The sequence below is a fragment of the Nyctibius grandis genome, chromosome 14, assembly GCF_013368605.1.
Source record: "Nyctibius grandis isolate bNycGra1 chromosome 14, bNycGra1.pri, whole genome shotgun sequence".
NCBI classification, from domain to species: domain Eukaryota; kingdom Metazoa; phylum Chordata; class Aves; order Nyctibiiformes; family Nyctibiidae; genus Nyctibius; species Nyctibius grandis.
Window position 1 is genome coordinate 13,333,459 of NC_090671.1, and position 26,845 is coordinate 13,360,303.

The following is a 26,845-nucleotide window of genomic DNA, read 5'->3' on the forward strand; positions in this document are numbered from 1 at the left end:
AGCGCCACACGGAGGGTTTTATCTCCTCCCCTCCCTCCCCAGCCCCACGGAGGGCTTCAAGCTCTGCCATGACACGAGGGGACACGGGAGAGGCGCGGGGGACCCCACGGGGTGAGCGGGGCCGGGCTGGGGGCGGTGGCTGAGGGAAGCCCCGGGCTGAGGGGAGCCACCGCCTCAGGCGGGCGGGGGACGGGGCGGGGCGGCGGGTGGCGCGCGCCACCACGGCGCCGCGCCTAGTACCGCGCGATGACGTCAGGGGCGCACGTGGCCGCCGGGCCCGGGTGCGGGCTCGCGCCGCCGCCGCCGCCGCGGGCAGAGCTCGCGCCGCCGGGCGCGCTGCAGCGCGGCGGCCCCCGCGCCATGAGGGGGCAGCTGGAGCGGTGCCGCGGCGAGTGGCAGGAGCTGGAGGAGGAGTTCCGGCAGCTCCAGGTGAGGCGGGGGGCGGCGGCGGGGCTCCGCGGCACCGCACCGCGGGGACTCGCCCGGCTTCGCCTTCAGCGCCGCTCCGCGCTGCGCGTCCGCGGCTGCTCTCGCGCTGCTTTCCCCGGCTTTGCTGCGTGAGGCGGGGGGACGGCGCCGGGCTGGCCCCCGGGGCTCCCCCCGCACCCTCCCTGGGCGCGCTGCCGCAGGCGGGGAGGGGGCCCTGCAGGAGCGGGGCCGGCAGCGCGGGGTGCGCACCCCTCCGCGGACCCCCTGCCCCGGGAGGCCCCCGCCTTGGGGCAGCCTCAGCAGGGAGCTCCCGGGGGTGCGGAGAGGCTCGCCCCGTCCTCGCTGAGCCCCGGGGAGGCCCCGGGTGGGCCACGCGTGCACGGCGCCGTCGCTGCAGGCCCGGGGTGCCCGCACGGAGCACGGCCACGGTTGTGCGCCCAGGAACGCCGCCGGGCCCCGGTGCGCCCGGCCGGGCGCTGCGTGCTGCCGGGACACCCCAGACCGAGCCGCGGCCAAGCCCCGGGGGCGTCCAGCGGGGCACCCGAGGGGACGTGATGTGGGTCCCACCGCTGGAGCAAGGGTGGAAAAAGGGGACCCGGCGTTTTGGTGCACCCATAGCAGGGCGCAAGGGGTGATGTGGGTAACGCCGGTGCTGCGGGCAGCACCGGGCGGGGGTTTTAATATCCTGAGGTGGGATATGAGGGACTCTGGTGCTGTTTAGCTGGCAAAAATGCTTTGAGGGACAGAAAGACCTCGGAGCAGGGGCTGAGAGCTGTTTCTACAAATTGCTTTTATCGCCAGAAACCTTCCCCATCCACGCTGTGCCTATACACGTGCTTTACATCTTTAAGCCAGTTTTAAAACACGACCGGCTGCCCTCGCTGTGCATGGCTGTTAGCCTCTTCTAGGCTGTTAAACAGAGCACGCACCACAAAAAAAGAGTGTGATTTCCAGATTTAGTTCGTTGTGTTAATTAAAAGTCAGTTCAGGTTGTATGCTTGTTCACAGAAGGAAAGGTGGTGGCTGGGTGTTGGGGGGGAGCACCAGCTGGTGTGGGTTTGTTGATCACTTGTTTGCTCCCAGCCAGCCTTCTCACCAAGCACACTGCTTAAATCTGACCTAAACCACAGCAAAATGTCAATGACTTATCCCTGCCTCAGTTTCCCCAGGGGAAACTGAGGGGAACACAGCAGTGTCCTGAGGATGTGACTCTGCTCCAGCTCTGCGAGATGCTAGTGGTGCTGCAATGTGCTTTGGAGGAAGGTTCCGTGCTCCCCAGCTGGACTGAAGTCAAACCGTGATGTGGGGAGTAAAAAAACACAACTCTCTAGTAAGAAAGTATTCAATGTTGGTGTCTGCTCGTGCTTGCACTTGCGTGTGGCTTTTTGGACACACTCGCAGCATCTCTTGCTCTCGAGGAGTGTGGTTTTCCTGGCAGCAGCCTGACCCCCTCTATGCCTGCATCACCCCTCTTTAGCACTCTTTTTGGCTGGCCTGACTCTGGCTGGAAATGCTGGTCGGGGGCTCTGTGGGAACTGCTGGTCCCATTTGAAAGGAGCTCCTGGCTGGCATTTTCCAAGGTGCTTTGGTCACCTCCACTGAAAGGGTCTCTTGCGCAATGCCAGCGGGGGAAAAAAAAACTGGTGGTGGGCAGGTTTTGTGTGTGTTAAGAGCAGTGCTGGCCCCGTGGAGCAAAACGATCTCTGTTTCAATGCACTCCTGCCCTGTCTCGTATTCTATAATTGCGTTGTAAGTTCTGGGTCAGGGGCTGTGTCTTCCCTCTCCTGCAGAGGAAGACCTTGGACTCTGGTCGTAGCTCCTGCCGTGACGTGCAGGCTGGCTGGCACGGGGCACTTGGGGCTACGCTTGTGTTTGGGAAGCTCTGACTTGAGGGCCTTCAAGGGTCTGATGCTGCCGAGCAGCAGCTCGGGGCAGCGGGGACCAGCTGTGAGATGGGGTCGGGGGGCACCAGGTTTGCAGAGCGCTTTTACTCAGCCACATCTGTGGGGTTTTGTAGTTGGGGTTGCCAGGGCAGTGCCTCATCTCTGGAGCAGCAACTATTAGCAAATGTTATGTTCTTATAAATACCAGTGTCATTTTGAAATCATTATCCTGATGTTTTTTGGCTAGTGGTAGACTAGCTCTCAACTCGCCTATTTGTATTTCCAATAAATCCTTGAATGCTTTTTTTGTCGAAGAGCTTCTTACACCCTTTGAACCAGCCTTTTAAAAGACACTGTTGTGTGTCATGTAGAGCAGCTGAACGAGTAAAGCAAAGCCAAACCAATCCTGAAGCGATGAGAGCTGCGGTACCTGGACATGGTTAGTTTGGTTATTAAGGTTTTTAAATTGGATACTGGAACTTGTTTTGCATTGCTGTTGTAAAGAATGAACAGCTACCAGCCGGGTCCTAAGGAGGAGGAGAGCAAAGACGTGTTTTGTGTGGTTTTACCACTATGGTTATGCTCTGGGAAAACCGGTGGTAATTTTCTGTGGTCGTTGATGTGTGGGTAGATAAAGCAGCCGTGCAAATAACCATTTAACCTGTGCCTTCTCTCCTTGGCACTAACTCTGGTTTCCAAGTTATTAAAGGTCTTAAAAAGAAAACTTGCCCAGAGGGCATTGCTTGGTGTCTGGTTAGCTCTTCCCAAGGTCTCCCTGCACCCGGGAGGGTGGTGAAATCATTGGAAAGGGCAGAAAAGCAGAACACATTTATTCCCGAGCAGAGGCACCTCTCAGTGTGCTTGCAGTTGGTTAGCGTGTCCTCGTTATGGCCAGTCAAACACTAATTCAGGACTTTAGAGGATCAACAAGCTGCGATGAAGTTGTTCCTCAAGGAGCATCTAGTACCGCAGGCAGGGGATGGGTTAAGCTCTTGTGTAGGTTGCTTGAACATACATGGGGTCGAGATGGCAGTGGTGGCCAGGAGGCATCGAAACCCCCAGGCGTGGGTCTGTGGGTGGTTTTGTGGGTTTTCCCTCTGTGTCCTCATCTTTCTTCTTTTTTCCCCAGATTTAACCTGGCTGTGAAATCAGAGTTCCTGCTCTGTCATCGAGCCACCCACGTGATGGGGACAGATTGGGATGAAACGGGCGATTAGGGCTTTGTTACAGGGTGGGACGGGAATGAGGAGCTCCTGAGTGGGAAAGCTCGTTAGAAAGAGGAAATGAGATGAGCGCAGAGGATGCTCTTCGTTTGCAGGAACTTCATTGGTGTCCGTTTAAGCCGCGTTGGATCCGCGCTGGTTTGACATCGCCCCCTCCTTGCTTGTTTGCAGGGGTGCCTGTTGACTCCCCCAAACCCAGGGTTTTGCTTGCTTTCTTCAGAGGCGAGGACCAAAATATGTAACCTAGAAGGGCTCTTCCTACCAATCATCTCTTTTTCCTGCAGGAAACACACAAAGTTTACAGGCAGAAACTGGAAGAAGTCACCAGCTTGCAGACAGCCTGCAGCAGCTCCATACACCGGCAGAAGAAGACGCTAAGGGATCTGAAGCACAGACTGCAACGGTAACGGGAGACCTGGAGGGTGGAGGAGGCGGGGATGGGATGTTTCTCCTTCCCAAAGGGCTGAAACGTTTTGATTTTTAGCATTTTAATACGCAATCTGTGTCACGGTGGTAATTTTGCTCCTTATTATTCTTGAGTCACCTCCATCTATCACAGTCAGGTAAAATGTTCATAACCCCGTGAGAGATGGAGTCCTGTAAATAAAGATCATCTGTGAGGGAGCCTGTGTGGGTTTGCATCCTTGCAGTATGTGCCGTACGCTGCAGGACCGTACAGCTTTTGGTCCACGTGTTTTGGTGGGTGAGCAAAGCTTTGCTCTGTAAGGTGTGCTGGAAGAGCAGCACCAGTCCTTGAACCTGAAGGTGTAACTCGCTCCCTGGGTGGATTTACAGGAGGGAACTGTCTCTGGCTGCTCAGCTGATCCCCAGGAGCCACGGGCTAAATTCCTTGTGTGCAGGTCTGAATATACCACCCCTGACACCACAGATTGCTAACGCTGCTGTGCACTGCTCTCTGTTGTACGTTAATTGGTAAAACCGCAGTTTGTCAGTAAATCATCAGCTTTGTGTTTTGTTACATCCTGAAATATTTCATGCCTGAAGAGTTGCAGCCTCTGCCAGGGCAGTGCCTGAAACCATGCCCAAAGTTCCCAAAGTGGAAGGAGTTCCTGCAAAAAAGCACAATATTCCCTAAGTGCTCTGCTAGGGAAGAAGTAGGGGATCCTGTCACTGAGCTGAGGTGAAAAGAGCAGCTGATTTATAAACCAGCTGGTTGAAATAACCTACAGTGACATAAACCAAACAGTGAAATAAGATCAGCCAAATGATATTGCAGAAATACAGAGGCAAAGCACGCAATGTCATTGACTCACGCAGTTGGCTTTTTAACAGTGTGGGTTTTATGACAACATTATTTTCCTTTAAATAACAAGGTGGTAAAAACATGAACAGGAAGATCTTGTTTCTGTGTTCTTGCAGGTGCAAGCCCAGAGCGAGTCCGGAAGAGTTCGCTCTCATTCAGGAGATCAGCACCCAGATCAAGGAGAGGCAAAATGCCTTCTTCGACATGGAAGCCTACTTGCCGAAGAAGAACGGGTATGTGCTCTGCTGTGGAGGCACGGGCTCTGGGAAGGCTGAGATTTTAAGTGTTCACAGTGGTGGTGTTCCTGAAGGATAATGTGCATGTTGAAGAAATACATGTAAAACTGGGTTAGTCATAGATCTCTTGCTGAGGTGCTGTGTCAGTCGTACACAGGATTCATTAGGTGGAAGTGTAGGTAAATGTACTGCATGTAGGCAGTACAGGTTTTCTTGTTAAAAGAAAAGTAATCCTGCATTGGCAAGAGATTGTACAATTCACCTTCTCACACTGATGTTTTCCTGTGCTAATTTTTTAAAGACTAAATCAGCACAAGAATTTTCTCTCTTATTTTTTTTTTTTTTTTTTAAATAGTGTTTTCAACTGACTTAAAACTTACACTTTGCTTCAAGTGAGGTTGCTAGGACAAATTTCTTTCAGTTGTCAGGGGCTGTGTGATGCTGCAGCCCCTTGGAAGTTTCTGTCAGAAACTTTTCTTCCAATTTCTCCCCATTATTTTTGATTTTGGACAGCGCACACTACATATCTCACCCTTAGACTGTAGCGCAGAAAAGGAACCAGGCAAATAAACCTTTTCTCTAACTTCTTGGAAATGCTGACCAATCTTTCCACATTTAAATACTCTTCTGTAGACTCTCTCTCCAGTTTGCATGAATTACAAACCTACAGCAAATCTGGCTTCAGCAGATGCGCTGGTCCCTTCAGCTCTGATCTGGGTCATCCTGCAGCGTTCAAATAAAACAGATTTACATGGGTCCGCCCTTGTTTGTTTTTGTTTTCCAGCCTGTACTTAAATCTGGTGCTGGGAAATGTGAATGTAACTCTCCTGAGTAACCAAGCAAAGTAAGTGAGCGTTTCCACGTGTGTGAATTTGGGTTTCTCTGGGGCCAGCTGTGGGCATGGACTGAAGTCCAGAGATGGGAATGGGTTTCTCTTAGATCTGATAAAAGATGAAATGTTGAGGGTGGGCAAGTCGGACCATGACATGGGGCCAAGCTAATGCTTCGTGTAGCTCCAGTGGATTCTGCCCACTTGCTTTTAAGCCCAGCCCAGCCTGTTGCCTTAATTGTGAGGGGGGTCTTGCAGTGAAAAATGGTAATGTGACTTCTAGGCATCCAGTGCTTCAGAAAATGGAGATTATTATTTTTTTTAATCTTATCATGCCAACCCAGAAACCAGCTCTTATGGACTTAAGCCATTGAGTTACGCTGTCTTGCAGCGTAATGGCTGTGCAGCCTACACAGACCCTGCAGGCACAACACTGCCTTTCACAGCTGTCCCCGAGTTTTCTAAATGTTTCAAGCCAAACCTTGTGTCTGTGGGCTTGGCATGTGGATTTGTGTTTGGTTTGAAAAAAATGAAGCCACGTTCCAGTAAAACACCCATTTGTGTCCATAAACGGCGGCTGTTCCCTTCCAGGTTTGCCTACAAGGACGAGTATGAGAAGTTCAAACTTTATCTGACAATAATCTTGTTACTCGGGGCTGTCGCCTGCAGGTTTATTCTCCACTACAGGTAAGCAGCATTTTTACTTTTAATCAAGTATGTTGATTAAAAATGTGCTGGGTTTGAACTAACTGTCCTCTTCTGTTAGTGACGGTGAGACGGGCTCTGGCAATGTTTAGGCTTTGAGTAGCTGGACAGCAGGACAGCTTTTACACCTCCTCTTCAACACCGGCAGGACCTGTATTTTAGCTACTTGCTTTTCCTTGTTTAACTTTTTTTGGAGTCTCTTGTAACTAAGAGAAGTCCAACATCACGTTTCCTGACCTGTTGTTTTTCTGGCATCTTGCTGTGCTTGGGAACAAACAGTTGGTTTTGCTCGCGGGTTGTCCCAGGCAGAGACTGGCACCGTGCCACAGCTCTGGGGTTGGAAATGCAACAAAAGAGGATTTGCATGAAATGGTCAGTCCTGAAATGTTATCTCCAGGTCGTGATAAAGTGTCTGAGCACCAACGAGCTTCCAGTAATTAGTTTTGCTTAAAAAACAGGAAGGTGTTGGAGCTGGGCACTTCCACTGAGGTCTCTGTGGGTCTGGGGTGAACGCAGGATTGTACCAGGGAATGATGCTGCCCCAAATCCCCTTGGCTTCGGGGGTTTGCAAATGGCAAAATAAAAATAAATGTCTCTTTTGCCCCCCGAGTGGAAAGAGCTCTTCTGCTCTTTCAGTTGATTGGATTTATATAGATCTCATGGAATCTCCTCATTGAATTAGTCTGGAAATGCCTCTCTAAATTGGATCATCCGCTGCTTCCATGGTGCTTTCTCTCCTTCGGAAGGAATTAATGTCATGTCTGCACACCTGCTTATCAGCTCAAGATCTGCGGTGTTGTATCTCGGGGCACTTCCCGGAGGGAAGGGCTCTGAGCCCCATGGTGGTGCCAATGTGTGCAGTTCTGCGTGTGGATTAGAGATGTTCAGGGCTGGGGCTTCGTGTCCGTGGCCTCACTTGGGCAGGTTTTCATTCGCCCAAGGGGAGGGAGGAAAAATAGGGATTTTTTTGAATGTGTCTTTATAATTAACAGGCTTTTTTTTTTTACTGTGTTTTTTCTGTTTAACAGGGTGACAGATGAAGTGTTTAACTTTCTGTTAGTGTGGTATTACTGCACGCTGACGATACGGGAAAGCATTCTCATTAGCAATGGATCAAGGTACCGTGGCACCTGCAAAAATTAATTAAAGCATGAAATGTCCTCAAAAGAAAAACAAGCAACAAAAGGGGATTCAGCTTGGCCTGAAGCCCAGCAAATCCGAGACACTGATGCCTCTCTGCAGGGTCTCTTGTCTTCATCTCCCTCCTTGGTCACTTCCAAGGGCAGGTGTGGCCACCAGAGGTTTGGGGAGGGAGGAGAAGGTGCAGTTCCTAAAAGTCTATAAGCTCATGGTCCAAAATGTTGGATGTTTTTTGGTAGCTATGGGTTAGTTGTAGATGTGGTCTGGGGTGTAAGTGTGTGTGGTGACAGGACCAACCTGAGGCACTGGCTCTACGCCTGGCAGTTAGCGTGGCTGCTCCGCAGGTCACTGCCGCATCTCGTGAAGTGTCCGACTAAATTACAGTTGTATCAAGGGAAAGTTGGAGGTTAGAGGATAATTGTATAAAGAGCTGGGAACACAAGTGAACCCCTGGGAGAAGTTAACTGAAAGATGATCCGTACTCCAAGCCCTTGTTTCTTTTATGGCACCCTTAGTGGGGGTATCCTAAGGCAGGGTGGTGAGGTCCTGCTTGTGAATTGATCCTGGAGCACCTCCCTTAGGGCTGGGTCGAGAAGTTGCTTGAGTTTGCACTTGTGTGACTTGACTTAACCTGGAGTCTGGTGTTAGATTTTAGCAATAACCTGGTGGCTGCATGTCCCTGTTTTTCATCACCCAGATGGGCTGGAGCGGGGAAACCGCAGCAATCCGCCAGGTCTCTTCCCACGCGTGTAGGTTTGCAGCTGGGTGAGTGGCTGCTGCTGCTGCAACGTTTGCAGCTCCCTGGTGCATTAATTAATTGGGCTTCTAACTTGTCTTGTTTGCCACCTTCCGAGCAGCCAGCATCGCGTTAGCCCAGCTTCCCACACGCACTCTTGCTCTGAACGCCGCACAGAGAACTTGTACACTCCCTTGAGTGGTGCTTGTACAGGGGTGGGCCAGCACTTGTGTTAGTGGCGGGAGTCAGTGTTGTCCTAATTAAGTAGCAATGACTAATGATCAGCTGGGGGCAGCTCCTGGCCCCTTGTTTCAGCCAGTCCCTTCCCTCTCTGAAGCCAGTTGCTTCCATGATCTCCTTGAAATGGGGACAGGAGGGAGCGTTTCTGGGAGCCTTGTCTTGGCATTGCTGGTGGGATGCTTGTCGCGACTCCTGATCCAAGCAGGTGTCTTGGGCAAAATCTTAAAAATGGGCTGATTTTGGGGAGCTGCTTGAGGACACGGTTCTCAGCGCTGACCGCGGGCAGCAGGGATGAAGCAGTCTCTTCTGCAAGCACGGCTGTCCCCAGGGCTACTGCGGGCAGGATGTCTTGTTTTGGGGTGCTTTCCAGAGAGGGGAGGATTGCTGTGGGGTCGGAGACGAAGAGGAAAAAACAAAGCATGGGGATGTAAAGTTGCTTGCCTGAGGCCAGCAGAGAAACCTCTGAGGCTGGGCTGGCTGCATCCACAGAGGCTGGTCACAGCGACTTGGGTGCTGTCTTGTGTTAATGAGGTCGCACACCTTTGGTTGGAAATGCCCCAGATTAACTCACCATGTTGGCTTAGTTTCCAAAGCAGTGCCATCCCGGGAGAAGCTCTTCACTTCTTGATTCTGCCTTGCTACAGCCCTTGCTCACTTCGCTGTAATTTTCTGAGCTTTCTGCAGTGTTTGTGTCTGAAAGAATCAGCCACCTCATAGGAAGGACTTGGAAAGTCACTTCTTTGCATGGCATGGAAAAAAAAAAAAAGGGTGTGTGGGCTGAAACTTGTGCATTGTTAGTCACCGTGGTACCGTGTGCTGTGGGGACTGCTGCTGCCTGCTGTGCTGGAGAACTCGTGGGAGCACGCGAGATGTGCCCCGGTCCTGAGCCTCCCCCCAGCAGTCCTGGATTTGTGCCCCTGCCTAAGCCATGTTGCCAGGACAGGGTTCCACAGCACCCCTTCTGCTTGAGTTGGGCTAATTTTGTTCCCTGTCCTTCCTCCTCCCCCAGGTCAGGATAATTTTTTGCCTGTAAAGCCAGACTTACAATGCTAAAATCCATGTTTCTCATCTAACTGCCACGTTTTTTCTGTTCAGGATCAAAGGCTGGTGGGTGTCTCATCACTACGTTTCCACGTTCCTGTCTGGAGTAATGTTAACGTGGTGAGTCTGCTTTCGCCTGCTTGAGGTGCTTCACGCCTGTTTCACGGTGTTTGCATCATCTGAGCGTTTAAATCCAGCATGTCTACGAAGCTGTGGGCACATGGGGAAGCATCAGACTTAATATTTGTCTGATGTTACAGATGTTTTCAGTGATAAATACAACACTGCAAGTTTGCATTTACATTGCTGATTTAAAAAAAGAAACCAACCCAGACCCTAAGCCATAGTTGCACTGATGGTAGCAAAATCTCTGCAAGTCTCCCAGTTTCTGTCTCTGTGTGACTAAGCAAACAAGCAGCACTTTGCTTTAGAGGGAGGACACCACAAAATGGATCTGTTTGGTGCCTTTACTGAACCCAGATTACAAACAGAGTGTAAAGCCAAAAATGCAAGTTACCTTCCCACGGGTGGTGGTGTTGGCCAGACAACGCAGCGATGTGCCCTGCGTATGGAGCCTGTGCAACCCGTCTCAACTTTGGCATGAAATGATTAGTTAATAATTAAAAATTGTTTTAAAACAACAAATGTTTCTGCTCCTGAATCTGTAAGGGAATGACGCAGTGGCTGGAGCAGAAGGTCCCCTGTCCTCTGTCTGTCTGAACTACCCTTAGGATAGGGAGCAGAACCACCCCCTGCTCCAGCGCTTGGATTCTTGATGCAGATGCTGCTGAACAGCTTTGGTCACTGCCTGGAGCAAATTGTGATAGGTAAATGAATGAGGGGGCAGGATCTAGAGGGGAAACCTAATCAATGGGAGCGTTTCCTACACGCCAGAGTTGTGACATGCGGGTGCAGCACCCTGTCTGGGCTCCTGACGGGGTGGGCAGGCTGGGTACCAGCCGCTCGCTTCGTTTGCTGGTGGGATCTGGTGTGGCTGTAAAGGGGAAGGGTGCTGCCTCGTGTGCTTGTCATCAAACAAACAGACTTCCTTTGTATTTTGCTTTCAGGCCAGATGGACTCATGTATCAAATGTTTCGCAGTCAATTTTTAGCATTTTCAATATTTCAGAGTGAGTATATCTTACCTTGCTAATTCATGGGATAAAAAAGTTGTGTATCTTATGTGCTTAGAAGAAAATACTCCTGTTTGGTAAATACTGTAGTGTTAAACTGTAGGAATATAAAGATAGCGTACAAATATGCAATGTACAAATATGAACAATAATTAAATGCTCTTGGAGCAAACATTAAAACAGTTTATCATACTTCTGAATAGCCAGTGCAATGATGTTTTCTCTCTCCTTCTCCAGGTTGTGTCCAGTTCCTACAGTATTATTATCAGAGGGGCTGCCTTTATAGACTCCGTGCTTTGGGGGAGAGAAACCACCTGGACCTTACAGTAGGTGAGGTTTTCTGCAGTGCTTTGCAAAGTTTTTGCACGGGTTTTAGGTGCAGTGACAGGGACAGGGCTGTGTGGCCTTCCGAGAGCGAGCGTTGCAGAGCTGCCACCCCCCGCCCTGCTGCTTGTGTGCTAAGGCAGGAAGGGGAGCGAGGCTTTTATCCCCCTCCTCAGGTCCTGTGGGTCGTGAGCAGAGGGCTCTGATCTCCCTCAGCTTTTGCAAGGGTTAAGATGGAGGTTTTGGTCATCCCCATCTTCATCCTTCTTCCATCACCACACCTTCGAGTCTGTATTTTAAATTGGCTGGTTATTGCAGAGCAGGATGGGAACAGCCATCTGGGCGGGGAGGACTGCAGCTCCAGTCCTGGCTCTTCTGTGCTCACTCTCTGCCTCTTCTGTTAACCTTTTCCAGAAGGATTTCAGTCCTGGATGTGGCGGGGGCTGACGTTTCTCCTTCCCTTCTTGTTCTTTGGGCATGTAAGTCAGGCAATCCCATTCCTCCCTCTGCAGCACAGGGTGGTCACAGCACCATAAAAAGGTGCTTTGGATCACACACGCCCGTGACAAATGTTTCTAAGGTGGTTTTTATTTTTGCTACTAATGAAATTGCTTTTTTTTTTTCCCTTTGTAGTTCTGGCAGCTATATAATGCAATCACGCTTTTCGGATTGTCGAGGCATAAGGACTGCAAAGAATGGCAGGTGGGTGTTGGTTCTGCTTAGAAAAAGCACAGAGCAGGGGGCGAGGGGGTGTTTAACAAAACCCCTAAAGATATTTGGGCATCTGACCCCATCTAAATATCTCAGCATGATGTGGCACTGAGCCTATACAAGAGAACTCAAAATAAATGTGAGTTACTGTAGGGAAACTTGCACCCACGGGTGACTGCACAAATTGAAAGGCAGAGGGTGTAGGGGGAAGAAAATGTTTGTGGGTAAATATCTCTCTGTATTGTTTGTGTATATGGGCATTTAATAGCAAGGGCTGCCGAGCTGCTGGTGGTTCTTTATGGCTGATCCATGCGTTACGCATACAAAAATATGATGACAAAAAAAACAATGGCAGTGAATCGCTGTAAAAACATACTGTGCACTTTATTGCCCCGCTTTTAGGGATCTTTCCACTTGTTTTCTCAGTTGCTGTCACCCATCAAACATGTCTATCCATTTTCTTGGGCCACACCGCGCGTGTGGTGGTGTAGATTATCTGATGGTCTCTAGCTTGGTCAGATCTTGCTGTAGCTGGTGTGCTCGCTGTGTTCACTGCCCTAACAGGAGGAACACAGCTTCTCCCAGAAACGTGTCCTTCCCCACGCCCGTGCCGCTGCTGTTCAGTGACAGTGCTTGTAGCGTAACGTTAATCCATTAGATTGGACTTCAATGATTTGATTTTACTGTCTGGTAGAGTCCACCTACACCAAGTATAATCCATGTTGTAATATTAAAAAGTAGTAAATGCTACTAAAAGGATGATAAAAATATACTTCCCACTAACCCACACAGCTGGATGTGTGGATGTGTATTTGGCTACGATGATCTCTCCTCGTGTGCTAACGGATCCCTGGCCTTGCCAACCAAGCCCCATCAGAGCTCGCTGAACTGTGGCCCAAGCAACATCCTCAGCTCTCACCTTTTTTTTTCCCTCCTCCTTCTCCCCTCTCAGGTTTTTGTGTTGGCACTCACGTTTCTGCTGCTCTTCCTCGGGAACTTCCTCACTACTCTCAAAGTGGTGCACACTAAACTCCAGAAAAACAAAGACAAAATGAAGAAGCTGTGAACCCCCCGGCTGCTGTCCCTGTGCCTGCAGCAGGCGCTGCCTTTGGGATGGATCCTGCCAAACCCCAGCTCCATGATGGACGGGCTCAGAAGGACTCGTCCGTCCCCGTGTTTGGTGAAGGATCTGGGCTCTGCCAGCACAGACTCAGTATTACGCAAGCATGGCTCTCCAGTCCGCAGTCCTGCTATTTATGTATATTTAATACAAAACATGTTTGCTTGTGGTTTTTTTTTCTGTATATAGAGCAGCATGCACCTGCCTGGTGAAGCGCCAGCATTGGGAGAATGTGGGATCTACTGTAATTCCAATTCTGGAATGGTATTTAACACTTTCCAGTTTTATTATTTAAATTCTGGGTATTGGATTTGCAAAGGTGTACGAACACTCCAGGGCGATTGGTCATACAGACCGAATGCTGTTTTTAAAGGCGTTTAAGGGATATTTTCAGTGGCAATACTAACCTGTGTATACTGTGAAAAAAAAACCCAAAGCCCATCTTTGTACCATACTGCTGCTATATACACTTTTAAAAAGCTATTTAAAGAGGATTCCTCTTTTGAAAACAAAAACAAGCAAGCAAAAGCAGTTTTTAAATGGCAGGGAAGTCTGCTAGCCTTCTTCCAGGGAGACCAGGTCATCTGTCCAGGCCTGGAAAAGACCTAAAATAAACCGTTCAATATGCAGCTGCTTCAGCCCCTTTTTAATAACAAACACACTGCCCTTTGGGGTGGGTTTTTGAGACGCTGTTTTTCCGTACAATGGCCTTGATGAGTGGCAATAAGCGCAGTTGCACTTTGGTTTCTGTTTTCAATATTTTTTTGTTCCTGGTGCCGTTCTGGAAAGGGGAGGACAGGCTCAGCAGAAATCTTAAATACTGTATTTAGATGCTGCACTTGTACCAATACTTAAAGAGAATGTGAACACTCAGGAGGATCAGAGGTTCAGGAGGATGGCAGAGGGCAAACACTGACTGCTGTCCTGCTTAACTCCTTGTGCTGCTGGAACTTAAACTTACTCATTCAAATAAGCTTTGTTTTGGGTGCTGTAACGTTGGTACCTCCTCAGGCCAGCGCAGTGTCGTGAGCTGCTTTAGGCAGCATCTTTCCCAGCTGTGAAGGCTTCCTTTGAGCCAGCACAAAGCCCAAACTGGGCGTATGTTTTGGCAGAGCGTGATCTGAAAGTGATGCCCTTCTCCCAGTAAGCCTCTCATGAAGAAATATATATGCACTACGGACTTGAAATGGTTTCATCAGCTCTTCTGTTGCTGCAAGGCTAGCAAAATTACCATGTCACTGTCCTGTGGGCATGAACAATAAATTGCAATTTGCATATTTTGAACAATTTTCACACTAGCTGGGCTGTATCTTGCTACGTTAACTTTTGACTTCTGCAAACTGTGGGGTTGGTTTGGGTTTTTTTATCCTTTGAACTCTCAATTTATGAAATGTAAATCGTTTTATTTTGAGAGCGATGCTGGAACCTGCTGGATCTGAGCAGTGGACCTGGTCCTCCAGGGTGGGGAGCTCTGCACATGGTGAGTAATTTGAGTTCAGGACGGATTAAAAAAAACAAGAAAGATTCCCACCGTGGAGCTGAGGGTAAATGCAGTAACTTCCTGCAGGTTGATGTTTCAGTTTCGTACTCGGTAAGGTGATGTGGTTCTGTGTCTTCTACTGACAAACGTCTTCTCGTGGAGAACGGCTGCACAATTCTTCAAGATTTTTCTATAGTCAAAGATGTGCACAAACTTGTAATTTTTAATTTTTTTTTTTTAAATTTTCCATTTTAAGCTCGTAGGGATTCACAAACCTTAATTAAATCAAAACAAGTTAGGGGAAGAAAGGACAAAAAAAGTAAGATTTCAAGGATCAAGATCTTTACCCTGCATGTAAAATAATGATGGCTCACTCCAAACCAGAGCTTTTCACCAGCTGATCATGTAACCAGCAGAGGATAAAGTTGCATGAAGTTGGCATGATGAGCTGTTACCATGGTCTACGTACAGTGTTTCTCTAATAGTAGACCCCTGGCATGCAGCACCTACACTTGGCCAAAGGTTGTGTCTTGTTACCATTACACAGTCCTATGTATTCTCCCTTAGGACAGGCTGTAGTTTGCCTTATGCAGAAAGCTTTCAGCAACACCTGGATGTGTTTAAGAAAAGACTGGACATGGCACTTAGTGCCCTGGTCTAGTTGACATGGTGGTGTCAGGGCAATGGTTGGACTCGATGATCCCAGAGGGCTCTTCCAACCTGGTTGATTCTGTGATTTATTACGGCAGAAACCTCCTTCCCCATCGAGGGTTTGGTTTATGATTGCTACAAACTAGTGACTGCTCCCCAAATCTGCAATCTCACTGCATGGGATGTGCAAAAGGACTAGGAAATTTGAGGCACATTTACTAGGCTGTGCAGTGGGAGCATCCCTTATCCTTAAACAGACACCTTCATCACAACAGAGAAAATCTTAATTCATAGCAGTAGAGATGATTTCATCAGTTAATGAACGTGAGTTAAGTATTTCCCTCTAGCATGCACCAATATTTGCATTTGTCATGTATTAAATAAACTAAGTTTATTGTAAAACAGACTTTACATAACACATAGTAGCTGCTTGGAGTACTTCTAACTCTGAGTGCTGTAAATTATCCATGCTATTCCATTTCTGAATTGGAGCAAACGATGTATTTCCACTGATAAAACCCCCTTTCTGTTCCAGCAGCACGCCTAGCAAGGAGACCTCGAAAGATGCAGCTCTGCAAAGCTGGCCCAGTAGTACAGGGGCAGCAGTGGATGCTCCATCTGTGTGCTCTGGGGGCAGCTGGAGGCTAACTAACTCATACCACTGCCACCAAGGAAAATAATTTGAAAAAGTTACGACAGAACTTCATTTCTGTCTCTTCAAGGGTGCCTGGTAAGCTGCCTTGATATCACTTCTAAAAGATGCAGCTTTTCTGCTTGAAAGAGACAGTAAATTGTAGCTATAACATGCCACAATTATTTTGCAGAGGGAAAAAAACCCCCACTAATCGAGTCATATAGTAGCAGTCGCTGTTCATTGCAATTTAAATAATGAATTCAAGACTGGTGGTTGTTTGCAGTTGGGAGCAAAAGCCAGATGGACAAACATGCAGCACCAATTTACCTTGATAAAGAGCTTTGAAAACTGAGAGAGCAGTGCAAAAAAACCTAAAAATAATTAAAATTTAAAAAAACCACATTATTTTAGGAATATAAACATGTAATTAAAAAAAAAGTCTTTAAAGTTATACTGTTTTTACAATCTGAATTGCTTGGGCCTTGTGCAGTCACTGCTCTCTCGCAGTCCAGATCACAACACTGAGCACACTGTCCGTTTCTTTTGGCGCTTGGCTTTTTTCATGGCGTTCAGTGCAATAGTTGTTGCTTCTTTAAAAACTTTTTCTATGTTTTCACGACATTTTGCTGAGCACTCCAGATAAACTTCTGCGTTAATCTGCTGACAAGCGGCTTCACCCTGGGAAGAGCAAAAGGTAAGAAAAGATGCAAACCCAACGTGTGAGAGAAGGAAGGTGAGATGGGAAAGAAAGGGAATTATTTTGTACATCTTCACTAACATGAGGTCAGGAAGAAAGAAGCTGCCTCTGAGTATAGTGTTAGGGCATAAGTGGCATTGCTAATAAACTGAGGCACTGTTAAATAAACTTCGCTTTTTTTCCTCCCTATGTTGACCTAGAGCCTGGCCTAACAGTTCAGTGCATTAGAGACTAAGATGCAGACTGCTGCTAGTGTAAAAATACTCTCAGTATTAAATTTGTTTAAAAGAAACGCTGAGGTAGATAGATACTCAAGTGAGGATAAGACGTCTACATGGGGATATTTTTTCAGGCCCGACCTTAATTATTATGTGATGTCCCCTTTAGTATTGAATGTCACCGGCAAGAGCAGGATCTGGACCAGTGTCTTGCTGGTGCACACGCAGGAGCCCTGACTTGTGCTTTGGAGCATCACAAGGGCTCAGCCAAAATCCTCGTGTACACAAATGGGTGCCTGCGTTTCTCAGCCTCAAACACCTGCAGTGGGGACAGACTAGAACATTCACATGCAGTCCTGGTTGCCTGAAACCACTACAGACAAACCCCAGTGATTTCTTACTTCGCTTCTGATCCCTTTATTGTCTTTGCAGAGTCAGCCCCCAGTTCTGAACGCTTGTGAGCCTTGGAGTGTGAATTCCAGGTCTGCAGCCCACAGCTCACAAACTCTGCATTTATTCATTCTAAGCCCTGGGAGCGGGGTCACTTGAGCACTTAGGCTTCTATAGGGGGATTTTTCTTCAGCATATTTAAGTGAAGTTTGTCTCCTTCCAGCTGTTTGCAAGCTGCAGTGCTGGCAGATGCTGTTCAGCTCCTCTGTGCCTGGCACTGGAAGCATCACGTCGCGTGACTCAAGATGCCATCAGCTGTAAAAGACTGAGGTAGTGTATATTTAAGGGGAGAAAAACCAAGTGGGAGGGCTCACACAGGAGACAAAGTTTGTACTATATGTGAGCCCTGGAATTTAATTGTATGAGGCCTCAGCAGACTTGCCAAAAGTGCGTGTTGCTTGCCCTGAACCTCATGTGTGAGGGTGATGAAGGGAGTTATTAATGCAAATGAGGGATAATCTGCAGCTGTTCACAAAGTGACAGGACGGGCATCTCATCTTGTGCGCAAGGAAGACAAGCTACAAGTCCCAGCGTGGTTCAGTGGTGATGCAGTTGCAGTTTCTTTTTCAGGCTGTTTAGAAAAAGTAGTGATTCATTCAAGGTCTTGGGGCGCTTCACCTTGTTCCCTGGACTTGTGTCTCAGACAGTTTGAAAGCTGCTGTTCTTGCTCTGAGATGAGAAAGATGAGTGGGAGACCAGAGCAGAAAGGTCTCGTGTGACATGGGACAAGCTGTTCCATCACTGACTGTTTCCTTTACCTAGGACAGCTATGCCGGCGGTGTAACACGAGTTGTAAGTCTCACTGCTCTGTAATACTTAAATTGAAAACATTTGATAATACGTAGATTTTTTTTTTAAGATTACTTTAGAGACTTCAGAGAAAACTCTCTTATGCTAGAGAAGCCTTGCAGATGTTTTTGCTATTGTCCTTGAAAGGATTTATTTTTAAATAGGGTTTGCAAAACACATTTGTTCCAGGACGGTCAGTATTTTTAATCCTGTGATGTGTATCCTAGCATCTCCAGTCTTTATCACAATCCTGATCAAAGTAGCAGTGATGGGAGCAATGTATGCTAATAAAAATTACGAAGAGAATCCAACAAACTTGTCGAGGCTTACAGATTTGTAACAGTAATAACCCAGCTGTGAAAGGAAACAAGAATGAGACGTAATGAGCCCAGAAGACATAGCTAGTAATTTCCGTTCAGACACCCCAAGATACGCAAAACACTCTTCAAACTTCTCTTTACTTTGGAACTAAAAATGGGTGGTGATTTGGCCACTTCCAAAAAGGTTTTACAGAAACCCCTGTTAAGAGCTGACTGTCAATAATTTCTTTATCTGACACTGTGATCACCTAATTTTGGAGTATCTGTGATTGCACTTGTGACAATGATGCCACTGAAGTAAGTGTGCTTCACCTCTTGCAAAGAGGACACCACTTTAAATACACTTGTATTTTACCTGGTTGTAAGTAATGGGCTCCTGCTTCGAAGCCCTGAGCTTGCGCAGCTGCTCTTTGTCTTTCCGAAGGTCTGTCTTGCAGCCGATGAGGACAAGCGGGACACCTCGGCAGAAGTGATTCACCTCAGGATACCACTGATGGTAGAGAACAAAACCTTTTATGTCTGGCTTTTTTTTTTTTTTTTTTTCCCCCCTGAAATCAAAACAATAAAGCCAAGGGACAGAACCAGCATTTAATATATACTGGTTCATATATGCTGAAATTATATTTAATTTTGGAAGTCATTAATGTAGTGGTAGGGGACCATCATGCACTATTTACTTACAGAAACATTTAAATCCTACCCAAAGTCAGTTGCTGTATAACATCTGCCGCTACACCAAAGCACTTAATTAACATCTGTTTAAATTCAGAAGAGCTTCTTTAAAGTCATATTTAAGAGCAGAATTTGGACCCAGTCTTGCTCTGGTTTGCTGGTGCTATGTACAAGAATCTAACTTCTGCTTTGGAGCATTACAGAAATCCTAGTACACAGAAGTGGTTGCTTCCATGGCTCTCCTCTGTAGTTAAATATGCACGTGATGGATGTAGACTTGAATCTTAAATGCCTGTGTGCAGTCTTGGTTGTGTGGCATCGCTACAGATAAAGCAGCAATTTCACCACTGGTTTGTGGTCTTTTTAGTGTACCACAGAGTCAGCCCCAGTTCTGAGCACTTGTGAGCCGTGGAGAGGTGAGCTCCAGGTCTAAGGTCTGTGACCTACAGCTCAGTGCGTGATGAGTGCTCTGTGCATCTGCATGCCCAGGGCACTGGACACTAAAAGCATCAGCTTTTTTAATCTGGCATCCTGGCATATATCAGGCTTATGTAATTCATTTAAAAGGTGGAAGCAATTATGAAAGCCTCTTACCTTAGCTGCTACGTTATCATAGCTAGTGGGGTTCATGACATCGTAACAAATTAACACGACGTTTGTGTTCTGGTAAGAAAGCGGTCGTAGGCGGTCGTAGTCCTCCTGCCCTGAAACAGAGAATGTTTGGGGTAAAAGAAATCTCTGTCTTTAACAAGCAGCATGATGGGAATATGTAAAGATACGTGCTTGAGATCAAGAACAACAGTACTATAACTGCATAGACAAAGTTTTCCATACTTGTAAACTTCCCCTAAATGCAGGAGACTCCTCTTCACTGACAAACCCGATGCTTTAGAATATAAAACATGTCCTTGGCAAGTTTTAATAAAAACCCTGCTTTATCCGACTGCTAAGTACTTAGAAGCAGCTCTAATTGCTGATTGCCAAGTTGCTGCTCACGAGCAAAATCAGCAAGAGGAATTTGACAGGTCATCGATTAAAACATTTCCAGTTTGGCAGTGGTTCCATTCTCCCAAATACATTTGCACACGCGATGCTGTGAGGAGAAGAAACACCGTATTTGCTAGATGTGAACGCTGAAGTAAGCATTTCAGTGGCAAACTTGCTGTTCCTGTAGCAGCACGCCCGTGGTTTTACAAGACACGCTGCAACATGAGCCAGGCTTAAGTGGTCTTTGAAGCAAGACTACACAGCAGATCTCGGGGATGCTGCTGAATTCTGGAAAAGCAGGGGATTTGTCATGCTTCTGATCAGGGATATTCTAGCACGTGATCTGACAAGAGGAAGTTAATTTGCTTCAGACCTGTACTCTTCCCCTTGCTGTACATATGAGTGAGCAGTAATCACCGTGCTGGGGTCTGAAGGTGTCTTGCTTTGACAGATTAAGTTCAAGAAAGCAGTAATTACCAGATATAGTTGGCAGCTCAGGAAAAAACCCCAATCTTTCATTTGAGATTTTTTTTTCAGAGCCTTTATAAGGAAGAAACTGTGAGTTAAGCAGTCTGTAGATCTATTTGCCACCTGAACGCTGCCCCTGGAATCAGGTATGTCTCTGTGATGCACTGAATTTCCAGAAGCAGAACTGGGAACGCCGTTCCTTCCCACGATCACCACAATGTACACACAGCCCAGAAACTGCCCTGCAGGGAAGTTACACATCTCAAATCTTTGCATTGATATTTCAAATGAAGGGATGCTGAAAATTTCAGCGTGCCCCAACTTTATACCCATCATTCCTGCTCTGGCACCTGGCTCAGTCCCAACTCACACACATCACTCCAGCCAACATGCTTGTCTCCAGCTGCAATCTGAAGAATTGCAGATACCAGAAGGCCAATAATTCTACAATACTTTGCCCCTCTCCTTAATTTAAATGATGGATAGAGATACAGGCTACTACAAGGCAATTCCTACTGGATAAGCCATTATTCAGTTTGCCCAAGATGTTTGTAAAATGGGACTCTTAGGTTTGGACTGCTCTCTGTATTTGAGCTCCCACAAGAGCAGCATGCTCTGTGGGTGAGGTGCAGAACATGGAAGGATTGATCCCTCAATGTTTGATCCAGAAATAATAGACAATTGACAGAATTATGCATGTTGTATAAACATTCAGAGCAAAGACTGTACTGCTTAGCCCTTCTTATTCTCCTGAGTCCACCTACTTGTTTGCAACCAATTTACTATTTTGTTGCTGAGATAATCCTCTAAATGCGTTAAAGACATCAGGTGCCAAACTCTTTTTTTTTCTCCTAACTTCCTCTAGTGTTAAGTGCTGTGTATGATTTTCCCTGTTCAAGTTCATGCCTCTGAGCTTCTGCCAAGGTAGCTTGTGAAATCAAAAGGTCCTCCAAGTTATTGCTGGCAATTTGTGAGGCAGACAGGACTGTCCCCTTGGAAGAAACATGTTAGTTTGCTTGGAATCAGAACACAGAGCTAAACCCACACTGTCCTGGATGGGATAACAGAAGAGGTGTCTTCAATGATGTGACACAAAGATGCTGTATTGCAAGTCAAAAACTATAGATGTGCCCCAGCGAACTGCACCTTCATCTTCAAAACCAGCTGTGCAGTTATGGGTTTTTTAAGCAAACTGGGAAAATAAATACACGAGAAAGTGCCGCTGTGTAAAATGTGGGTCCATGGAGATTTGGAATTTCAAACAGCACAGAACAAGGTATAGAGACCACAGGGGGAAGGTTACATGGTAGTTGCTTAACTTGTATTATGGTTGGATGATTGCAGTGCTCACGTGGAAGGGGAGGAAGCTATTCTTTAAGAGCTCAGATGCAACTTTTCAGTTCCTGAGGATGTAGTAGGACCCAGATCAATCTGTAAGTGTCTAAACATCGACATCCCTCTCACTGAAAACAATCCCTTTCACCCCCTGTCCTTAAGTGCTGCTGCTGAAATGCAAGAAAAGCCCTGGGAGACTTTTTCTCTGTAAAGCTGCTCAGTCTGTGGTCAGAGCTAATTTGGCACAGATTTAGGTCTTCTAGTAGAAAAGTTTTAAAATGAAGGAACAGGGCTGAACCTAAGCAGTAACAATGTATATGCAAAGCCCCCAAGTGTGCTTCCTCAAGTGCAGGTAGCTGTTTTCTTTCCCCAGTTAACAAAAAGCACGCTTGGGAAGTCGGTCAAATATCTGCCTACGCGTGAACGTATCTGTGACTCTCCTTCGCCTTCTTCAATTCATTGTAGCATCAGAGACCCTGTTTTGTTTTTTTTTTTAAAGAAAAAACTCTGTCCAGCTGAATTCACTTAAAATTTGCTAATTCTTTGCAAAGATCACACTCCTGCCTCCCTCTGTGACATGCTGCATAACCCACATCTTGGCAGTCAGGCCCTAGGGTGGGATGGGACCTCAGCTGATGGCTGAGGGAGAACGGGGGAAGAAGTAAAACCACAGGTCTAGGTCTCATGTGCACGTTCACCTCTGTCTGCTCTTCCTCACCCCTTCACCAGTTCACCACCAAAGTGGTGCCAGCCCGTGCGTTGCTCGGTCCGTAAGGGAGCTCAGCACCCGCTGCCATTGACAGGGGAGGGTAAACGATAAGGTCAAGACTTGCCAGCGGAGGAGGCTACCAGTATGTGCTGTAGCCACCAACCGCCAGCGGGTAAGGAAGAGTGCAATATCCTGCCACCCGGTCCAGACCAGCCAGCCACTTCCTACATGCATCCACATGTCTGTAATATGGTTTGGGATCGACATGGAACGGCACGATGGGGAGCTCTCACAGACACACAGGAACGCACCCAGTTTTCTTTGATCTGCTATTGTGCAGGCTCCGTGGGAATGCCGTGGTTATTAGCTAGGCAGATGTGTTTCTTCATTACTCAATTTAGACAAAATTGGGAGACAGACTTTCTTCTGGGCAGGAATAAAGCCAGTAGAAGAGGACACTTGGGGTGGGGGGACACACTGCAATTAAAAAGTTGTTTTTTTTGTCTTCCTCCCTTTCAAAGTTACGAAAAATTACTCTTGCATATACCAGCTTTTAAAATGTCTCTTCAGGCCTCTGACTGCCGTGCATCTGTCATTACAGACCTGAAAAACCCCGCTGGAGGCTTTGCATGTGCTTCCTGCCAGTCAGAGCGAGCGCCCACAATGATGAGGCACTGCTTCCTCCCCAGCCCAGCACAGCTCTGCTCTTGGGTGTGAGAAAGTCCTGCACGGAACAGCATGAGAAACTGAACCTTGTGTCTGAGCTGCAGCTAAAGCATCAACACTGCTCCCTTAGCGTGTAAAAAACTGCAGAGTTAATTTACTTCTCAATGCCTTTGCCTCTGTCAAGCACAGCAAGAAATGGGAAACTTTTAATTGGATAAGCAGCTGCAGAGCCTGTTTGCAGACGAGGTAAGTGATATTACAAAGCCTTTACACATTGCGTATGTATACCACCAACTTCCTGCAGCAGCAAGAGGTGTCTCTGATGAGGAAGACAGTAACACAGTACAAGTGTCTCACAAAAAATGTTTATTCTGGCATATTTCAGACTAACTCATTAACTTCATTTGTTACCAAATTTTCTTGTCAAGAAAAAAAATACCTTTTGTAGCTTGAAATGTTTGATTCTTAGGCACTTTGTTTGTGTCCTTCAGTAAGCAGGACAAACTCAAAGTCTCAAGCTGCTCAGGACATGACAATACAAAGAATCCTTCTGACTTAAATAGCCCCTGGAGCTGAACCTGTCCTTTACCTTCCCATGATGCTGAAGTACATGCAGCTCTATTTAGTGTTGCTCTCAGCAAGATCCTAAAAATATCAAAGTCCTCTCTGCAGTGGGTACATCATGAAGATCCAGTGACACTTTTTAGAAGAACAGCTTTGCCTTTTCCTTCCTTCCACTGCTACATGGCACTTAGCTGAAGCCCTTCACCTCAGAAATGGTTTTACATCCTTTTGATCCCATTTAAAGGATTTTATGATAATGTGAATGATTTGGGAACCTTTCAGACTGAGAAGCAAAACACAAATGTAAAGCTGTCTTAGGAGTTTCGAGAAGAGCAAGACCAACTCAAGCAGTTCAGTAAGTCAGAAGATGATTCATAAAACATGGCCAATATGCTGCACTGTTAAACCACTGCACTTCCAGTAATAATTTGTATGCTTAGACTCCTCTTTAAGCTGCAATTGCTGCTGTACACCCATCCCAGAGCATCATCATCCAGCTGAGAGAGGAATTTAATGAACGGCTGCTGCATGATGTAACAGAAGCAAGTCAACATAGGGAAACACTGGTTCCAAACCTGCATCTCCCATGCTGCATCCATGTGGCAGAGGGACAGGAACTCCCTTGCCTCCTGGACATCTCTCTGGCTCTTCTGCTGCTGCACTATTTGAACTTAGAGGGCAAGACACAATTCTTGGTCCTAGTCTAACCTTTGAAGGAACTCAACATCAGTTTTGTATTATTAATAACAGGATGGGATTAAAATGTGTGCTCAAGTGAGTTCTTCCTCCAGCATAACTTCCAGCTTCAGAGAGAGGATGAAAAGCTGCTTGAATTAGAGAGTATGATACAGATCAGTAACATGAAACTACGTAAGCAGCTTTGAAACAGAACCAAAACTCAAGTCTTTCCCCCTCCCAAGCAAATGCCTTAACCAAGGTGGCAATGTCCCCCCTTTCTTTGCACCTGATAAGATTGATGTGTCTCATGCAAAGGAAAAGAAATTTAACAGGAAGGGAGGAGACAAGTGTCAGCAGCCTCTAGCAACTTGTAGCCTGTTGGTCATGACACTGTTTTGGGAGGCGAAATGTTGGGTTTCAAGGTTTCCAGGTGAGAGATGGAAAGCAATTGCTCCTTCATGGCAAAGAGCTCTGCCAACTAGGCAACAACGGCATCTCCACTTCCCAAAGTGTTTTAGGAGACACAAAATACACCCTGCTCTGTTCTTCAGTGGGGCTGTGCTTTGGTCCAAGACAGTATTTATAGCTGTGAACTAGATGTGGAAGGGTAGACGCTTTCTGCTAAAGTTACATGCCTGAACAAGGAAATGGGGTAAGACAGGCCACCAGCACCGCGTTCAGTGTTCTCCGGGCTGCTGGCAGCTGTAGGTCTTGCACAGAGCTGAACCCGCTGTGTGACGCAAGGAGCTGGGCACTTAGGTCAGGCTTGCGAGAGTTTAGTGCTGCAGTACTGAACTTGCCCTACCTCCCGCTGCCTCTGGATCCAGCCCACGTTCCTTAAAGCCTGGAAGAGCCTCCAAAGACAAATGTTGGAAGCTGCAGCACGGTGATTTTAAATGAGCCGGCCAAGTATCAAGAACTGTGTGACAGGCAAAAATTCCACACTGACAGCAAACAAACATAAAAACTCGACCAGTTCACTGTGGCAAGTTCTTTGTGCCAACACACCATATTAAGGAAAGCCCTCTTTGGTTGCTCACACTAGATTTCAGCCCTTCTCTTTTCTTTTAAGACTTTAACACAAAAGCCTTGCCATTCAGTAGAAGTTACATTATGCAAATCACTGGACTTGAGAACAGCAACATTGACACAAGAAGAGATACTGGCAAATTGGGTGCTCAGGATCTTATTATACTGCAGTAAAGATTAGCAACTAAATTCACTTTTAGATTAAAAACCTTTCAAATTATTCAGATATCATGTACAATATGCAAGAAGGTGTGTTTTACTACTATTAAAAATGAATATGGGCTGCGTTCAATTCTTATTTGTCTTGGTGTAAACTTGGAACAACTCCACAGGCTTGAACTGAAACAGATGATTTACACTGAGCTGAAATGGAGCACGTGTCAATTTTAGGGTTCATTTAGGAACGCAGCTGGATAACAAGAGTCTAGGACCTTTGAAAGAAGTTCAACACAAACCATTTCACAAGTGCCTGAAATGAACCTGAACAAGCTACCAGCATTTTCAAGTAACTTTTACTGCTATGGCCTTTTTATTTTGAGTACCAACCAGCCTTTTTCTCCTTCACTATTCGATCACACATGGCAGGAGATTAAAATATTTTCCTGGTTGATTGTATTATGCTTTGCATCTGGGAACTGGGTTTTAATGTTTGCTATTTGATGTAATTTTCTTAATAAACTGAGTTGTTAAGATAATGAACGAGTCCAGGGCTAGAACTGCCATTAGATGAGCGACCCTTTTTTTTTCTGGAAGGCACATTTATGCATGCAACAGGTAATGGTTGTTTTGTTTGTACTTTAGCAGTTTTAACTGTGATATTACGCTAAAAGGATGCTAGTAGAAAAGCACTTTGAAGATATGTCCAGCTTTACAGTCTTCAAGTATGGGTCTGTTTAAATTGACACAGCAAAAGCTGCTGGAACAGAAATACGGGCACGTTCACAGGAGCAGCATTTTACACCGGTAAAGGCAGTTTCTGCTTATTTGTCTGAAATAAATTGCGCAAACCCGGGGCATGGCTTCGGGCTCAGTCCCGGGCCGGTGCCCAGCGCGGTCCCGTCCCTCGCATTGGGACTGGGCAAACGCAAAGCGCGATGTGGAAGCCCCTTACCTGCGGTGTCGTACAGGTTCAGCGTGACCTCCTTTTTGCCCACCGTAACGCTCGTCGTGTATTTCTCGAAGACGGACGGCGCGTATTGCTGCAAAGGGAGCAGAAGCCGTTCCAGCCGGGGACGGGCAGCCCGCGGCCGCTCTGCCGGGCCGTCCCCAGCCCCGCGGCGCCCCGGCCGGGCCGGCCCGGCGGCGGGGCAGCCGGCTCACCTCGGGGAAGGCGCCCTTGGCGTACACCATCAGCAGCGACGTCTTCCCGCAGCCGCCGTCCCCCACGATCACCACCTTCACCTCCTTCTTGCCCGACGGGGCGGCAGCGCTGCCGCGGGAGGCCCCGGCCGCGCCCTCGGGCAGGGCCCCGTTGGCCGCCTCCAT

At 47.2% G+C, this 26,845-nt stretch overlaps 2 protein-coding genes across 4 annotated transcripts; one reads left to right on the forward strand and one right to left on the reverse strand.

Annotated features, from left to right (window-relative positions):
* Positions 1–311: 311 nt before the first annotated feature.
* TMEM120B (transmembrane protein 120B) lies at positions 312–14,304 on the forward strand. 3 transcript variants are annotated; one of them, XM_068412204.1, is made up of 12 exons: positions 312–429; positions 3,820–3,938; positions 4,916–5,032; positions 5,820–5,879; positions 6,456–6,551; positions 7,598–7,687; positions 9,781–9,846; positions 10,794–10,855; positions 11,096–11,188; positions 11,597–11,661; positions 11,816–11,888; positions 12,846–14,304. In XM_068412204.1, the coding sequence occupies exons 1-12, from the start codon at positions 361–363 to the stop codon at positions 12,920–12,922; spliced, it is 987 nt and encodes a 328-aa protein (XP_068268305.1). In that variant the 5' UTR covers positions 312–360; the 3' UTR covers positions 12,923–14,304. The 3 variants fall into 3 exon arrangements, with proteins under 3 accessions (XP_068268305.1, XP_068268303.1, XP_068268304.1); XM_068412202.1 differs by having other exon boundaries at positions 11,816–11,884; XM_068412203.1 differs by having other exon boundaries at positions 9,781–9,843; positions 11,816–11,884.
* A 1,685-nt stretch (positions 14,305–15,989) lies between these two features.
* RHOF (ras homolog family member F, filopodia associated) lies at positions 15,990–26,845 on the reverse strand. The gene is made up of 5 exons (XM_068412205.1): positions 26,681–26,845; positions 26,472–26,559; positions 19,519–19,628; positions 18,608–18,742; positions 15,990–16,456 (listed from the first exon to the last, which is right to left on the reverse strand). The coding sequence occupies exons 1-5, from the start codon at positions 26,843–26,845 to the stop codon at positions 16,292–16,294; spliced, it is 663 nt and encodes a 220-aa protein (XP_068268306.1). The 3' UTR covers positions 15,990–16,291.